The following is an 18,781-nucleotide window of genomic DNA, read 5'->3' on the forward strand; positions in this document are numbered from 1 at the left end:
AGTGGCCCACGAAGAAATTAGCTGTGCAGTGTAGTAAAAGACATAATCAGCAACCAACCCATCAAAGAAATATGAGCAATATGCTGAAACTATTAAGCTCATGCTAGGAACCCCTTAAAAGCAGATGTTCTAAAAAGTGAGGGGGGATGGGTTGCCCACTTAAAGGCAAAAACAAAACAAAACCAAAACAGACCTGGAAAACCCAGGCAGCAAAATATTTTACATGGGAGTCAGGCCACAAAACTTCAATTACACAACAGTATATGGCTTCTCCACAGAGGTTCCAACTACCAGCTGGTGCAGGCCAGGTCTCTTGCCTTAAAGCACCCAGTTCCCCTTTACAGAAGCGCCACTCAGATGCTGGGAAGAGTTCACCTGGAGATTACTGGCTCCTTCTCTATTTCTCAACTCTGTCATTTCTCTTTCTAGAAAGCATCTGAGGTGGGAGCTGATATAAAAATACATGTAACAAGAAACGCCACGCAAATAAAATCTGTAGGAAACCACACAAGTCAGTCCATCTAGGTGGTTAATTTGGGGGTGAGGGAAGGTGCAAGAGTGGGTCAGAGGACGCCTTTGGACTGTTGGCTGTTTCCTGAAAGCCATGCAGATTGGGACGATGACCCAGTATGTGATTCTCAGCTGGAGTTTCTTCCCTGTTCTGGTCCTCAGATGGGATCAGAAAAACATGCTGCCTAGGAATGAAGCAGCTCACCATGAGAGGAGGGGAGGGCCATAAACTGGCACAGGAGTCCAAATTTTCAGCCACAGGAAGAAATGGAACATCCCTGGGGTAGTAGAAGCCGATCATAAGCATAAGGCTGCCACCCACCAGTTCCTGAGTCATCTGGCCCAAAATACAGGGCAAGTGGGTGCTGTGCTGTGGGGAGGGAGGAGAGGGAGGGAAGGTGACAGGGACCCGGGGCTCTACCCGACCCAGAGATGCCATCCTCTTTCCTGTTTTTCAGACACTCTGATTATTTTGAGAATCACCTCTAACTTGTGTTGCTCCTGATCAAGCTTCATTATCAGAAAACATTTTTCACCAATTCTGAAGCTTTAAAGGAAAGCTGCTTCAAACTGTACTTGTAGCAAGACAACCTGAACTTGGTGCTTTTGCCAGAATGTGCCGCTGCTGCTAAGCCCAGGTTACCTGATGGAGACTCGTGGCAACACACAAACCTAAAAGGTATGTTACTGCAACCGGGTCAGAGAAACCCCCAGAATAGGGAACATTCCCAATTCACTAAAAAAAGCCCTTTTAACCAGGCTGATGCACACAGTTGTTAATATGTAGTATAAGAAAAATTGTTTTGTACCATTAATCTATAAATTGATACTCATTTTGATGGATAAAACCTATTTTTTCTAATCTAGTAAGATTATATTTTATTTTTGCCTTTATTTTTAAAAAGCCATTTTAATGAGAATTTGGAAAAAGGTCTATTAAAAGTCAAGAAATTCCTTCATCTTGACCTTTTTCAGAAATGCTCATGTGTCAAATGCCCACTGGTGTCCAGGAGTACTGTCACCATAAGCACTGTTGCCTTACATATTTCTCACCTTTACTAATTTCCAAGTCCACAGGATATTCAATATTTTTTATGAGCTTCTGACATCCGCCAGTCTTCTCGTAAACAAATCGTTTCAGGTGCAGCACGAGGACAGGAGGAAGCTTTTCCAGGGTCACCCTCCGGCTAATCTCGACCTGGGACACAAAGCACACAGGTCCAGCGGCCATCTGACTCCAGGCAGCAGAAGCCACGCCCCTTCCACTCAAAGACCTCCGAGGGCCGACTCCTTACAGTACATGGCAAAGCTTCTGGACATTTCCGGGGTTGTGAGATCTTTTCAACACCTTAGAAAGCTACTGGTGTCCTTCTTAGAAAAATGCATATATCTTTGTAAACACCACTGCAGAGGATCCCTTGGGTGCCTGAGCCCATCTGTGAACTCACGTTAACAATCTTTGCTCTGTGGCACTAATGACAAATTGGCATCACCATAAAAAAAGCTAACTGAGTGGTACCTTGAATTATATATTTATTAGCTTGTTTTTTAATAACTCTCATAGTGTTGATAAAACTGAGGCTGATGTTTTTCTTGAATTGGATGCTTTAACCCTAAAACTACTTATTCGAACCCTTTCATAGCTTCTAATAAATGCTTTTTATTAAATGCAATTTAATATATACTTTCACAGGTCTAATGAATGCTTATTAAAATGCACCTTCACAAACAATACTTCATTCCTTTATTGTTCTCTATACTTATAAACTCTTTAAGAACAGATAACATGCCCACTAGTGTCTCTGTATCCAACAGAATCTGTGACTGAATGAAAATCTGTGACTGAATGAAAAGCGTGACCACAGCTCAACAGCTGAAACTAGGAATGATGGCTCTGGATTCCTCACCTGAGAACTGGGAGAGCAGGATTGAAGTGTCTCTGGGATGCTTCTCAGTGTGGTGACCTGTCATTTTTACCTTAACCTTTTGTGCACCATAAGCGTCTATAGATGCAATTAAATTCAAAATATCGTGGCATGCCCTAGCTGGTTTTGCTCAGTGGGTAGAGCGTCGGCCTGTGGACTGAAGGGTCCCAGGTTCGATTCCGATCAAGGGCACATGCCCAAGTTGTGGGGCTCGATCCCCAGTAGGGGGCGTGCAGGAGGCAGCCAATCGGTGATTCTCTCTCATCACTGATGTTTCTATCTCCCTCTCCCTTCCTCTCTAAAATCAATAAAAATATATTTTAAAAAAAAATTTTTTAAATCGTGGCGTGTGGGGATGGTTTCCATTTTGGACACATGGCAGTTAACTGGTTAAACCTCAAGTGGTTCACTAGGTGGTTAATCTGAAATTCTTAAATGTGTTTTTGGGTTTCCAGACAAATGGAGGCACACTTTCTTGTCACTCAACCAAAGCAGACCCTAATCACATTTTCCCATGGACCATCATCCTGTGTCTCCGTCCCCCCTTCCCTCACACCGCCCCACACACAGACATTTGATCTAAAAGTATAATAAAATTAAACTTGGGCTTCGCCAGAGTGGCTGAGTTGGTTGAGTGTCATCCCATGGACCAAAAAGTCACCAGTTCAATTCATGGTCAGGGCACATGCCCAGGTTGCGGGTCCAATCCCCAGTGGCAGCATACAGGAGGCAGCCGACTGATGTCATCGATGTTTCTCTTCCTCTCCCTTTCCCTTCCTCTCTCTCTCTCTCTCTCAAATCAATAAAAACATTATTTTTTAAAAAACCAACTTGATATTTTAAAAAGTTTAAAAAAACCACATTCCAGAAATTGTGTTATTTGCTCTTTACAGATATCACAAGTTGTCCAAAATGTTCCTTCCTCAAATATCTGCTTTTCTGAGTGTTCTCTTATCTGATAACCACACACCATCATGACCATGGAGCTAGAACAGCTAGAATTGTTCTTTTTAACCTTCAAGGCTCTGCCAAAACATCACTTCTTTCTTGAATCCTTCCTCTCAGCCTGCTACCCAGAACAAATCATCTTTCCTTAACACTCTCTGACAATAGGCCAATAACCACCTCTATCTCAATCCATACCTCCCATTCCACCTCCTCCCCAAACTCCAAGTTTAATTGCAGCAGAAGCAACAGAGGGAACAATAGATACATCACAAAGGGCTTTCCCGATAGCCCAGGGACAGCCTCCGCAGCAGGACGAGTAGGCAGACCTGCACAGCTGGCTCAAAGAAGAGCACAGGAAGCGTGGCCCAGTGGCCAGGACAGTGCATCCACCTCTGGAGTCACAGCTGCCAGAGAACAAGCTGTGGACAGTCCCCACAACCAAGTTCACATTCCTGCCACACAAAGCAACCTCCCTGAAACAAGTACCCCCTAGCTTTCTCTTCCATTAGTCCCACCACTAGAATCTGCTTAGCTTATTCACAAAGCCAACTGCCAAGATTCTGACACTGGCTTCCACCACTTTTAATTTTAAACAAAACTGCCCAGGAGAAGGAATCAGAAAATATGGTAGAGGATTAGGCATAGTTTCTGCAAATCCCCCAAGAGCTGGCTTCACCAATCAATGCAGGAGACCCCAGATGCACTGAAGTCCCCAGAGGAACACATCCTACTTCTGTTCTTCACTCAGGTCACGAGTCGCAAGGCAAGGGTATGTCCACCTTGGCTATGCAAGGAGCTGACACGTTTTCTACACTGGGACGTCATTCTTCACCTTGCAGTCACTACACACTATTATTTCAATCAAGCTTCACAGGAATACTACAAACTGTTCAAAAAAGCACTGCCCACCACTAGCCTGCACTCATTTCCCAACACATGTGTATGAATTCACTGCCACAATTTAGGACAATAATGGAGAAGACATTCTCAACTGAAGAGCTGGAAACAGGCATAAACTGGCACATCTGGACAGCCAGGAACTAGGAAGCTCTCAAAGAGCAGAATCTACCCCTCTCTCCAGATTGAGCTGACAGGTGCACCACACTAAGCCACAATCTGTGTCTCCACTCCTGAAGGCTGAAAGGCTTTTATCTTTTCCAGATCAAATCAAAGGGCAACAGGCACTAGAACAATGACTTCCTCTACTTCAATGTTCTGGAAGATCTACAATCAAATTCAAAACACATGTGCTATGAATCTCTTTTATGTCCTGACTAATCTCATGAAACTGTGCTCTATGATATCAGGAATGTAAACAAGCCATCAGCCTCTGAAAGGGGTAGCAATGACTTTGTGGTACCATGATTAGATAGCCAGAAAATTAAACACAACTCGGGATAAATAATCTGCAAGACCGTTACCTTGTGCTACATGACTCAGAGCTAAAGGAGATTGTTAGGATCATCTGTTTCAACCATTTCATCTAAAAATGTGAAAAATCTCAGTCCAAAAAAGTTAAGCAACTGATTTAAGAGGCTGAACTCAAATCCACCTGTCCTCATTCCTAATTCTGTGTTCTTTCCACCATACTCGAGTGCCTCGGTAGACAGGTTCAGGATCAACTGTGAATATACCTCTTGTTTGGTTTTTGTGGTATAACCTTGGACAGATTCTCTTGCCACCAAGCTTTCCAATGCATCCTGGACGGTACGGATCTTGTCAGACTGGATATCCAACTGCAACGTGAAAAATGGCTGCAAGGTGGCAGATTCTTTTGAACTCTGCTGGTAAACCACAGACCTAAGAATTGAAAACAAAAACAAAAAACTTAAGAGACCACTCCTTCCCACTTTCTCTTAAGATTATCCAACAGGAGAAGAGGAATAAACACTGAAAATAAGATTATTCAATATCACCTTCAGAAGACCAGAGAGAACAGAAAAGCCAAAAATATACTGAATTTAAAAATAATTCTGGCCCTAGTCGGTTTGGCTCAGAGAATAGAGCGTCAGCCCATGGACTAAAAGATGCCTGGTTCGATTCTGGTCAAGGGCACCTCCTAGGTGCCGCTTGATCCCCAGCCCTGGTCAGGTGTATGCGGGAGGCAACCAATCAATGTGTCACTCTCACATCGATGTTTCTCTCCCCCTCCATTCCACTCTCTCTTAAAATCAATGAAAAAATATCCTCGGGTGAGGATTAACAACAACAAAATAATAATTCTGCTGACTGCCACCTCCTAACTATTTCTAGCAACTAAATCCAGCAGATGACAATTTCCTATTCAAGGGCTCTGAAGAAAACATATTTCACCTTCAAACTCCTTCACCTCCTCTCCACATTTTATATAATACACCAGTTAATAAATGTGACTATCTAGCACGGCCTCAAAATGCTGACACATTTTATTTTCTCAAAGTATCACAGCCTGCTCTAATAAAAGAGAGGAAACCTCAAGGTAAACAGAATATTTTTAATGGCATTTTCCCCTATAAAAATGACTTACAAAGAAGAGGAGCAGGGTGCGTATAATAAAAAACAAGTTAACATTCCAGGAAACAGGGCTACCTCCCTCAAGAAGAAGGCTGCCAATTCAACCTTGTTTTCTTAGCTGGTTTTTCATTTCATTTTTCTTTTTCTAAGTTTTTCTGAGTAAAAATGGTGTGTTGGGCCCATCTGTCACTTAGCCTCAGCAAGGAAACATTCCAAGAGTTCAACAAGGGATTCTATTTCTGCAGCCTGAGTGACCTAGTTTATAGACGGAATAAAATGGGTGTGGCTAGATATTCAGACTTCTTAGAGCAGATGCATGAAGAGTGAGCTGAAAGCTTTTCTGCTTAGGGTTTGATTTTCATATGCTGCTTTCCCAACACAGTCTGAGGAAGCATGTCCACACTCCTCCCCTCCCTTGGTTCCGAAGAGGAGTAGTGGGAAAACCACTAATTAAAGTTAGGGAAGAAATCAAGAAGTGGTCTCTTGGTTCAAAGGGCCTAGAGTTTATCAAAAGCATCCCGGGGGAAAAGGGTGGAGAAAGATTCTTTCTGAGAGAATATATGGAAAACTTTCAACAATAAAGATTTTAAAAACAAACAAACAAAAAAAGATTCTTTCTGTGGAAACTGAAAAGCCACCAGAACAGGGTGAATTTTAGAAGAAAACCTTTCAACTTGTTTGAATAGAGAATCATACTTAACGATGGCTGCTATGCATCCTAAAAAAAAAAAGTTCCTAAATTATAAGCAGCAATTCCTTTTCTTTCCTTTGCCATTTTTGAAAAAGACATATCAATAACCAATTTCAACACAAAGAACCCAGAGGCTGAGGCGAGTGACCATGGCAGAGCCATTCAGGCTAAGCCAGACATGCCGCAAAGTGGATTCTGGCTTTTCCCATGATTCATTCTCCGACAAATTTGGGAACTTGGGTATGTTGGCCATCGATGGCACTGTAATTCTGATACTACACCTGGGCAAAAATATGATGCTCTGTCCACACATCACCCTCTCTCCCATCCCTAAGTGAGTGCCCCAAGAATGCTAACATCAGGCTGCTGGTCTAATGGAGAGCCCAGGTCACACTCGGCCTCTTCTCACTGCTGTTCACAGACCTGGACCCCTGCTCTCTTCTCCCAACAAGGCCCAACCCAAGGAGCCGTATCTGGCAAAAACAAGTTACAGCGGCAGCGATCAGAGGTTGGGCATTCCCCAGAGCGCACCTAACCACAGGCTGACACGGGAGAGACTCCAGAACAGAAAGGGGCCCTGGAAGTAATTCTCGGCGAAGGGCACAGCAGTGACTTGTTCAAGGTCACATGGCACGACTGGCTACTAAATCCAGTCCTCCAGCATCACTGACTAGCTTGTGAGGAGTCAGTGCACCTTTTCTGAGGTTTTCATTAGCCTGTTGAAAGGTATTCAATCTAAGTTGTTCTAGAGCAGGGAGAGATTGAACTAACCCTTGATGCCTGGAAAGGGTGTTATTTCTTGTGGATACACAGCATTTGGGACAACGAAAGGCTAAGAGTCTCACTAAAACACCACCCTGGTAGGCTCTGCTGTGAGGCCTTCGGGGAGGAAATGTGCTATAATGAGGTCCTTTCAGACCGGATGAGTAAATCTCCCTGTACGTACGAGTCGTATTGAATTCAACATCACATCAGTACTGAGTGGCTGATGTATGTAAATAAAAGCCTTTTAGGGGGATTTGGTGAATGCATGTAAAGCAGCTGGTTTAGGGAACTGGGGCACAGGAGGTGCCAGGTATTCCAGACGAGGTCACATGTCCTCCTTTATGTAGAAGTAGCTCTCCTATTCCCTTAACTTTTAACTCACTTGGTCCAGTGCCTACAATTCCTCCAATTAGATACATAATTTCTTCTCTTCCCTTCCAACCTAGCTGTGAACAGCTGGGCTGAGGGAATGTAAATGTTGATGGAGGGGAGTCAGGAGAGGGGGTGGGGGGACAGACAGGTCCATGGGGCACAGCACCCTCTGCCGAAAGGCCACAATGGGTAGGGTGAAAGCAGTGGTGCCTGGCAAGAGAAGTATTAGAAGTCCAAGAGGAGAGTACACAGAAGTGTAGAGGGAAACCAGCAAGTCAAAATGTCTTAGGACAAGTCTTACACCTCCCCGCTTTAGCAAAATCTCCAAACCTTGAAAAAGGCAAATACTAAAATATTCCAGAAAAACATGAACCTGATGTGTCCCCCAAAAATGCCAGTGATTGGGGTCTGAACGAAGTCCGCCTGGCGAGTGACTGAAGTCTTATTTCTGGGGCCCACTTGCTCCCATTCGTCCTCACTTCCTTCACCTGGTTCTTCCTGCTCTTCCTCATTAACTGAGTAGCTTTTGGGTCCATTGGAAATAGGAAATTCTGGAAAACAGACAGTCTGCTTAGGATACTCTTCACAAGAACAGCAAAAACATTAAAATAAAAAAAGTTCTACAGACATCACCTACACAGATTTGTCATTTGTAGTCTTAAGAACAAAATCAGGGTGTGTTCTACATCAAGACTCTACCCAGTGGTTCTCAACCTTCCTAATGCCGCGACCCTATAATACAGTTCCTCATGTTGTGGTGACCCCCAACCACAAAATTATTTTCGTTACTACTTCATAACTGTAATTTTGCTACTGTTGTGAATCGTAATGTAAATATCTGATATGCAGGATGTATTTTCATTGTTCGCGACCCACAGGTTGAGAACCGCTGCTCTACACCAAGAACAAACACAACAGGCCAGGCAGTGTGCTGAGTGGTTGAGGGTGGACCTATGCACCAGGTGGTCACAGTTCGATTCCCAAACATGGGCATATACCTGGGATGCAGGTTTAATCCCCAGCCCCGGTTGGAGTGCATACAGGAAGCAACTAATCCATGTATCTTTCTGTCTCTCCCCCGACTCCTTCCTCCCACTCTCTCTCTAAAAATCAACGGAAAAAACTATCCTTGGGTGAGAATTAAAAATAAAATAAAATAAATAATTCTTAAGAAAATGTTCTCACACATTTTTGTAGCAAATACATCATAACCTACTATCATTATTTGGTGAGAGAAGTTTCTTTAGGTTCAACATTTCCTCATGAAGTCCATTTAGAATGAAGCCCAAGTATTCCTCGGCATCTTCTTGTCGACCCTGAAAAGGACAAATGTGACCACATTAATTCCAACCGATTACTATGATCACTATCTAAGACCTGCAGGGAATGTAATTACCTGCATATTCAAACTATGCTTCCTCTTAAATTTTCAACACATTCTCATGTAAAGTATTTCCCCCCGAAACATGTGAGTTTTTCTTTGGACAGCTGAGATGGGGGAGGGGAAGACGGAGGAAAGGAGAGACAGATTAAACAGTTATCCTAAGTGATGGAACTAATGGGTGTTTTTTTTATGCTTTTCTGTATTTATGAAATTTTCTACAATAAATATGCAATTGCCTTTATAAGAAAAGTTATTTAAAAGTTGGTGTTTTGTTAAATGAAATAGAAGAACAAGAACTAGTTGTCCAGGGCCACCTCCCTACACAAGCCTAGGACTCTCATTTACACTGGGAGTCATGAAATTAGCAGCCCCAAATGCCTCCTTTGGACCTGAATGGCAGTGCAGGGCAGGGATTAAGGAGCTGAAGCTAAAGCCGTGCTCTGCCATGTATAAGTTGTGTGACCTTAAGCAATGACTTCATTCTTCTCAAGCGTAACAAGGAGAGAATAATCATACTTTCCTCACAGGGTTAAGTAAGTTAATATACGGAAGAACTTACAACAGTACTTGGTACACAGTAAATGATACGTGAGTTGGTTCTGATTATGATTATCACCAACCTCTTTAAATTAATCCAAGCAACTGACTCCATAACAAGCCTAAATCTACTGAACACACCCACCAATCACAGCACTTACACGGAGGGCAAGCCCTGAATAAGCAACAGTTAAGGCACAAAATGGAGTAAAAGGCAACACTCCAGTGGCTACGTTAGAGGAGTCCCAAACCTTTTCAGACAGGCTGGACTTGATGACTGTCAGGAGTCTATAAATATATGTGGGCTCAAAGGCAGCTCCAGGGCGGATATCCCTCACGATTTTATCCCCAAGAGCTGCAATGGAAACAGAACATAGATTTTCATAACAAAAAGGGAGCCTAAAAATGACAAAAAGCAAAATCATCAAAACTCCCTCCCACACCCACCCAATGCTGAAAATAGCGTAGGTATAGTAACATCTATTTTTTAAAATTTTTTCTTCCCAATAAGACTGAATTTATCCAATTCAGTCATCTGACTTCAAGCTCCCAATATGTAATACATCAGAAGAGCTCATTTTACTCACCTTGTCTGGGTTTTGGAGGTACTGGCATATTAGTAAACTCATTCATTAGCCGAACACTAAACATGAGGGGGGAAAATGTTAGAAGTACATTATTTTATAAGAAATGCTCTTATTAAAAAGCCTTGATGGCTAAGTGGAATATTAGTTAGTATGAAGATAGCAAATTTTAGGCAACCAATGCTATAACAGCTAGTGAGTTCTTAAATCTTTTCTATATAAGTTTTTGGTATATTTTAAGTGATAAGCTGGTAAACACTAACATTTATTTCATAGATTCTAAAGAAAACAGATAAACAATGCTCCAATTCCATTTCTGGTTAACTTCCATACAATATCATGAATACTAATTTTTTTTTAAATAGCATAGGGTTCATTTGCAGGAAATCAAAAACTTTGCTAAACTATTTGAATTCTAATAATCAGAGGGGAAAAAACCCACTCCCCTTCAATAGATTTTTAAGCACCTTACTTACAAGCTGTCTATCATGGGTGTTGAAGTACAAGGTCTTTGCACTTTTGAATACAGAGGAATGAACTTCATCAGGTGATACATCGGAGGGCAAGCAACCAGTGCCTGCAGTGTCTAAATATTGGCAGTAAGGACGTGTAAAGGAAATGAAACAGACACCAAATTTCCAAAAGGCACATCAAGCACAAGAGCACATAAAACTAAATAAGCCAAGGACACTAAACAACTTAGATGTGTAAGCACAAAAGGGAATAAACCAAATCATCACGGGGTAACGGCCTTTGATACCCACTTAAGGGCTTACTCTGCGATCAGCAGTTTACATACAAGAACTTGGCTCAACCAAGATAAATCAATGAAAACAAAATTTCCATTTGTAAATGGTCACTCTGCCCTAGTATTTGGGACCACTCTACTAAGAATAAAACTTGCCTGATTCTGTCATTACCAGATCAACAAATCTTTCTGGAGCATGAGGAATAACACTGTTTTGAAGCAAGGTAGGCAAACTAAGGAACCACGTTTCTGGATTCAAAATTTAGGGTAGATGCCCCATCGAGGCTGAGGATTAGAAAACTGTAGTAAGTCGGCCTTGGGACAGCATCTAAGAAGGATACAGCATTAATGTAGCACCAGTTTCCTTTGTTGATCAGTCCACGGGGTTGCAATGAAACTGGTTTATGTATTAGGGTTACATTCTCCAGTAACTCTGAAAGAGTAAAGAAGCATATTTAAGAAGTTAATGACATCTAGTGAGGAACACTGAAGTAAATTCTTATGCTCTATCTGGGAGAGTGTTCAAAACCCCTCCAATAACGCACATATCCAAAAAAAAGGCATACAGGATTAAAGTTTCACTCCATTCAACATCATATACATTACTTAATGATTAAAATTTTTAAAAAGATTTCTCCCAAACACCAACTTTTGTCTTCTTGTGGGAATATAACTAGGAAGCACGAGAACTATTTTAATAAGAAACAAATGTCAGTATTAGAGGATTTTAAAAAGACAGGCTTTTCTCTTAAAGACTGAGTTAGGCCTACCTTGGTAACAGCGTGGTCTTGGAGACCCTGGCTATCAAGGGGTTTCCGTGCAGAGCCTGAGTCTCCTTCATGTCTGAATGAATCACCAGCAACTACTCCAGCACACAACACATCACAGTGGGTGCTCAATTACTGTTTTGGGGGGACTACCATCTCCTACTAACTGAATGGTATTTTTCATTAGAAGTCGACTGTTTTGTACACGGGAATTCCCTTATTCCATTTAGAAACAAGCTTCTTATCCTCGGATTTCACCCATGGACATCACTCTGCTTCATAGATGGCAGTAAATGCCATCCTTATACAATGCTGTAATGATTTTTAAAATTAAATGCTTTAAATATTATTTTTTTCAGAAATGTCTTATGAAACTTGTAACAGTGACAGCTACAATTTATGGACACTGTCTACACTTAGCAAGTGCTTTACAATTTACATATGTTAACTGGCTGTACTTAATCCTTATTAATCCAGGAGTACCACCACTATCCCCTTTCACCAATAAGGAAATTGAGGCCCTGAAAGGTTAAGTAGTTGTCTGTGATCACACAGGAGCAAGGTAACACATCCAGCACCTGAAATGCATAGTCTGTGTATGGCCAGACCACACAGCCTCCCTTTACTTTTACATTGTGCACTAGGAAAGAAGCACAGGTGACCACACATTTAATGGCAGCATCCCTCCAAGGCACTGCTCAAACAAAAGAAGCCTTTTCTAAAACACAGTTGGACTGGCTGGTCCAGACTTAAGCATTAAATGAAGGAACTAATTTGCAAAATTCTAACGTCAACACACTCCCTCCATCCCTCCTGTGAGAGTAAATGCCCTCTTTCCTCTAATTGAGGACGCACAGGGAATAATTTTCCCTTTTAGAAAAAGGAACGCATTACAGGCTCAAGAGAACCCAATGGAATCTGTTCAATTAGACTAAGCTTGCAAAACTCTTCTCACCTCTACAGGGAACTACAGGGAACAGTACTGTGCCTTCTATGAGTAATGGATCATTTACAGAATTGAACCAGGGGCCTCCATGTGATAACACCCAGCACAGACAGTAGCCGTCATGCAGCAGACACTGTGCTGTTTTATCTGTATTATTCATAATCATCTTAACCCTATCAAGCAAACAGCAGTATCACTCCCATTTTACAGATGAGAAAACTGAGGTTGAGGGGTCAGGTAATTGGTGTAGGTCACATAACTGAAATGACACGTGAACCTGGGTCTACCTGACTCCAGAGGCTGGGCTCTTTCTTCTCAGGAGACAACGGGTTCCACTTTAAAATCTTTTTACTCTAAGGCAGGGGTCCTCAAACTACGGCCCGCGGGCCACATGCAAATACAAATATTGTATTTGTTCCCGTTTTGTTTTTTTACTTCAAAATAAGATATGTGCAGTGTGCATAGGAATTTGTTCATAGTTTTTTTTTAAACTATAGTCCGGCCCTCCAACGGTCTGAGGGACAGTGAACTGGCCCCCTGTTTAAAAAGTTTGAGGACCCCTGCTCTAAGGTTTCAGATACTAACTTTTCTCCACGGGTTAAGATCTACTTACAACAGATTTTTACATCTTGTCTTGGAGCCATATTATCACAACAGTCGTAATTTCCAATGTGTGCCCAGAATGGAAATTACTTAATATAAACACTACAAAAACCCCTGCATTTTCAAATAAGCATCAATCCCAAATGAACATCCAGCATGACACCTATAAATCTTTGTCATGGTATTTTTATATCTAGAACCAATTAAGTTTTTACAGAACTGTAAGACTCAAAATCAACTGCCTAACCCGGGACCTCTGTTAAACGACATGCTGCCTTTTGCAGAGCCCTGTCTGGGCACCAACTGCTGGAGGCACGGAGATGGAGAGGTGGAAATGGCTGAGAGCGGCCCTGCTGCAGGAGAGCTTGCAGCCAGGGAGGAAGGGACATCACAGGGCAGGCGAAGCTGAAAGGGGTCAGCGGAGGAGATGCTCAGCCCAACCCAAGGACTGGATAAACCCTGAGGCAGCCAGGGCTAAGGACAACAAATGGCAGCTGAAACCAGAAGCACGTCCCCAGCTGGGGTAAGAGAGCCTTCTACCCACAGAAGAAATACAACAGGATGAGTAGATGACTTTTTGTTCTGTGCTGTGATGAGATAATGAGTTTACTTTTTAGAGGTGCTGAGAAGAGGTATTCAGATGACACCAGTAAATAGTACACTTACAATCACAGACCAACAAGTACATCTCTATACTTAACATACACACAGGCCCCTGCAGCTTGGGCTGGAAGTGTGCACTCTGACAACACATGCAGCAAGAGAAGCAGCACCATGTCTACGCGACAGGCCAGGAGAACCCTTAACAGTGATCCAGAAGGACAGGGAATTTGAACTAGCAGTGGGGGCAGAAGCAGGTTTCAGGGTCTCAAGGGCATAGGAGGCGAAGTCTTCTAGGGTGAGGGTTTGGGGTGAAGGTCCAAGAGGTAGGTGGAGAAGGGGCTTGATGACATTAATTCCTGTTCAATACAGACACTGGGGGAAAATGGAAAGAAAATGGCCAGGGACAGGTATGAAAGATCTAAAACTTCCCTTCCATGTCAACTGTTATAATAGACCCAAAACACAAAATAACCAATATATTTATAGATAATCAAAAGTACTCTAAATTCATATCTTGTTAAACAAAAAAATCATTTATGACAAGGCTAACTCCACTCTGAAAAAGGAACCCGGTACAAAAACATCAAGAACTGCTCTCAGCTCCACTGAAAAGCCATCTCCTCCTATGTTCTTAACTAAGCCACACACCCAGAATAATCTGCACCCCTGGAGAATGAGACATTCAAACCCTATGGAATTAAGAGAACAGATCCAACTTAAAATTGACTAATAGCTGACTTCTTTCCAACATCCAGCTGGGAAACAGCACGTATTGGTTGGATAGAAATCTTTAGTTTCTAATCAACCCTCCCCTTGAACTGATGCCAACTTCTGCCCATTACTTTTGGTTTGTGTATTTTAAGGAGCAGGCAGGTAAAAAAGCCATTTCACTGTTGATCTTCCACAATATGAAATTCAAGTCTCTTAGCATCACCTAGTGGTTTCTTCAATAACTGCAAGTAACAGAACATTCCAAGTAGACAGCTATATATATAAAAGCCTAAGTGACTGTTCAACCAATCGCTATGACACGCACTGACCAATTGCTATGATGCTCCGACCAGTAGGTTAGCTTGCTGCTGGGGTCTGGCCGAATGGGACTGGGCAAGATGGGCCGGGCACTCCCTGGAACCCTCCCGCAGTCCCTCCCCAGCCCCAATTGTGCTCTGGTGGGGTCCTTTGGCCCGGCCTGGCCTGCGCCCTCTCGCAATCCGGGACCCCTTGGGGGATGTCGGAGAGCCAGTTTTGGCCCAATCCACGCAGGCCAGGCCAAGGGACCCCACCAGTGCACGGGCCTCTAGTCTATATAAATATATACAAAAGCCTAAGCGACAGTTCTACTGTTTGCTATGATGTACACTGACCACCAGGGGGCAGACGCTCAATGCACAGGCATGGAAACATCGAACAGACTGATGAATCTCAGAGGAAAGGGAGGCGATGGGGGGGGGGGGGCGGGGGCGGAAAGAGATTAACCAAAAAATCTTGTATGCATACTAGAGGCCCGTTGCACAGATTCGTGCACCGGTGGGGATCCCTTCAGCCTGGCCTGAGGGGATCGGGCTGAAACCGGCTCTCCGACATCCCCCGAGGGGTCCCCGATTGCGAGAGGGCTCATACCAGGCCAAAATACCCCAACAGTGCACGAATCTGTGCACCAGGCCTCTATTATATATCTATAAAATTAAAAAGGCAAAAACTCTGAAACAATGTAGAACCACAGGATTCATTAGTAAATGTAGATTAACAAGTCTTTACAGACTTAGGAAATAGAAACACTGAACAATCTAGAGTTTCCTTAATGATTAAGCTGTTATTCTAGAAAAATTTTCTCTACTGTGGCAAGTCTTCCATAAGCTAAAATACATAACCATTCTGTTATTACTATCTTCCAAAGATCCTAAACACTACTCTCAAAGTAAGATTGACTAACAACTGGAAACAGTCTTCCTTGAAGGCATCTAAGTTACACACTGTATCTCCCTAGCAACAGACACTATCAGTGGCTACCTTGTATCAGGGGGGTGTAGCTCCTTCCCTAAATAGGCAGCTCTTTATAGACAACACTTCACACTGCTAAGTACTCAGCCGAGTCTTCCCCGTCCTGGGTAACAGGACTTCATGGCCTGTCACTAACCTGATAGTGTCATCCCTATTGGCTACATCAAGTCTCCTCCTCATCTTTTGCAAATGATTCCTTCTCTTTCTGCTAATAAGAGCTGCCACCTGTTCCTTTCCTACCTTATTCCGTAGACATCTCTCAAGGCAAGGCCAATTGTTACTCACTGACCTAGACAGTGAATGGCATACTGTAAGTACATATTAGACCAGGAATGGGGAAACTTTTTCCTGCCAAGGGTCACTTGGATACTTATCACATCATTCATGGGCCACACAAAATTTAAAAATTAGCCTGCTATATTTGGTCAAACATTTAATTAACTCACCCCTAATGCCTTGGCAGGGCCAAGCCAGATTTCACGGGCCTTATATGACCCACGGGTTGGACGTTCTCCACCCCTGTATTAGACAGTAGCATGGGATGAATTAACCATCTGGAGACTGAAGTTATTGGTTATGGTAAATGGCTGCATCCCAACTGGACAGAAATGATCCAGTAAACTTTAAAGGTCATTCTATCACATAGTTCAGAAAGCCCCCAGGAGCACCCCTGGGGAAAACCAGGCAAAGGCAAGGGCAAGGGTCCAGGAAGACAAACCAGACACTTGGGTTCACACCCTGGCTCTGCCACTTCATTCATTTCACAGTCTGGAGCTGGATGTTCCTCACCTGTAACAGACTGTACCATGATCAGACATGGGGGAAGCTACTGTGTGATAATGTAACACAAGTACAGAAAACTCCTAGCAGGGTTGTCAGCTCATTACAGACACTACATAATCCTTATTAGAAAACTAGAGGCCCAGTGCATGACATCTGTGTACTGGGGGGTGGGGGTGGGGCGGAAAGGGGGGGTTCCCTCAGCCTGGCCTGCACCCTCTTGCAGCCCAGGACCTTTGCGGGGAGCAGGCCTAAGTCAGCAGGCAGACATCCCTGAGGGGTCCTTAGCGCTGCTGCAGAGGCAGGAGAGGCTCCCGCCACCACTGCTGCGCTAGCCAGCCAGAAGCTGGGCTCACTGCTCCTTAGCACTGCCTCAGAGGCGGGAGAGGCTCCCACCACCACACCAGCCATGAGCCTGGCTTCTAGCTGAGCCCCCAGCACCCCCATGCCCATGGGAGTGCACTGACCACCAGGGGGAAGCTCCTGCATTGAGCTAGTGCACGTCATAGTGACCGGTCATTTTGCTGTTCAGTTGATTTGCATATTAGGGTTTTATTATATAGGATAAAGCACTAATAGGTTCTCAACCTTCCTAATGCCTCGACCCTTGAATACAGTTCTTCATGTTATGGTGACCCCCAACCATAAAATTATTTTCATTGCTACTTCATAACTGTAATTTTGCTACTGTTATGAATCGTAATGTAAATATCTGATATGCTATATGTGTTTTCCGATGGTCACGACCCACAGGTTGAGAACCGCTGCACTAATATTAATTTATGGAAAAGTTTTAGAGTACAATTGTCAGTACTCCAAGAAGAAATGTTAGCTTAAATTCCTTAAAATTAAGTTCTGCCAACATATATTAATAAAGTTCCATTTCAAAAAGATTGCAATATTGTAAAAAGTTACAATTTTCTTACTGACTAGGATTTTCTCTTAAGACCAAATATCCAAATAATTTAAAGGTTCATTTTTGTAACATATTGTACATTCTATCACAATTTGCCCCAAATAATTTCAATAACCCCAAACTGAGACAGACACTAACTTCTGATGAAGTTTGTCAGTGCACTTCTCCTCTTCTCCCTCCTAGTAAAATAGCACAGATGCAAGACCATTCTAATTCCTGTCATCACCCGTCACTATTATTGAATCCTGTTAAAATGAATGAATCCTATTTCTATAATTCAAAAGTCAATTATTCGTGACTTGCAGACAAGCCAGTATAAATGCTGCTTTTAATTTTTTCATAACTCATAGCTCTATTTAAGTTCCTTTTCTAACAATATCACCATTTCCTTCACTATTTCATTCCTAGCCTAAAGTCCAATAAGCACTATAATTATAAAAGTAAAAAGAATCAAATCCATGCCCTGACTGGTTTGGCTCAGTGGATAGAGCGTCAGCCTGTGGACTGAAGGGTCCCAGGTTCGGTTCCAGTCAAGGGCATGTACCTTGGTTGTGGGCACATCCCTTGTAGGGGGTGTGCAGGAGGCAGCTGATCGATGTTTTTTCTCTCTCATCGATGTTTCTAACTCTCTATCCCTCTCTCTTTCTCTGTAAAAAATCAATAAAATATATTTTTAAAAAATCAAATCCATAAAGGACAGTCATAAAGGAGAGAAGGCAAAGTTATTTCCTGAAACTAAAACTTTAAATCTGACATGTGGTCCCAAGTCAGCACTCTTAGTAAGCTATTTTCCCTTCTTTCTAGGGCAAATAATCACAAGTTTATTGTAATGCCAAACTTTTCCCTTCTTTTCAATCATCACTGTTGGTGTAATTTACTACTCAGACCCATTCAGAGAGTACCTTTCCTAAATGACTTCCCCAGCCCACCTTTCCCCCAGCAGTGAGTGGGCCTCCCCAAAACAATGATACTGGAATGGAACAAATGCCAGAAGGACTCCATATCACAGAGATGAGAAATTGAAACTGATGTCTTCACTTCTGTAATAGTTCAAACATTAAATGGCTGGATTAAAGTTCAACTTTGTGAAATCTGGCATACAGAAAAAAATGAGTGATTAATACCGTTATTTGTATTTTACAAGACATATATAGGAGCTTGCATGTTGCAACATACCATTTAAATGAAATTATTTATAAACTCAGTGG

General features: G+C 42.6%; 1 protein-coding gene across 1 annotated transcript in view; it reads right to left on the bottom strand.

The window, feature by feature from the left end:
- The window catches only part of USP10 (ubiquitin specific peptidase 10), a 74,510-nt gene that overhangs the window by 3,199 nt on the left and 52,530 nt on the right, over positions 1-18,781 (bottom strand). Inside the window, exons 5-12 of the mRNA XM_023752547.1 lie at positions 11,299-11,390; positions 10,686-10,795; positions 10,213-10,268; positions 9,877-9,980; positions 8,921-9,020; positions 8,078-8,255; positions 5,018-5,183; positions 1,564-1,708 (exon numbers count right to left, since the gene is read on the bottom strand). Of these exons, the coding sequence (XP_023608315.1) occupies positions 1,564-1,708; positions 5,018-5,183; positions 8,078-8,255; positions 8,921-9,020; positions 9,877-9,980; positions 10,213-10,268; positions 10,686-10,795; positions 11,299-11,390 (951 nt within the window). The remainder of the gene's footprint in view (positions 1-1,563; positions 1,709-5,017; positions 5,184-8,077; positions 8,256-8,920; positions 9,021-9,876; positions 9,981-10,212; positions 10,269-10,685; positions 10,796-11,298; positions 11,391-18,781) is intronic.

This window comes from Myotis lucifugus, unplaced genomic scaffold, assembly GCF_000147115.1.
Source record: "Myotis lucifugus unplaced genomic scaffold, Myoluc2.0 scaffold_35, whole genome shotgun sequence".
Classification (NCBI taxonomy): domain Eukaryota; kingdom Metazoa; phylum Chordata; class Mammalia; order Chiroptera; family Vespertilionidae; genus Myotis; species Myotis lucifugus.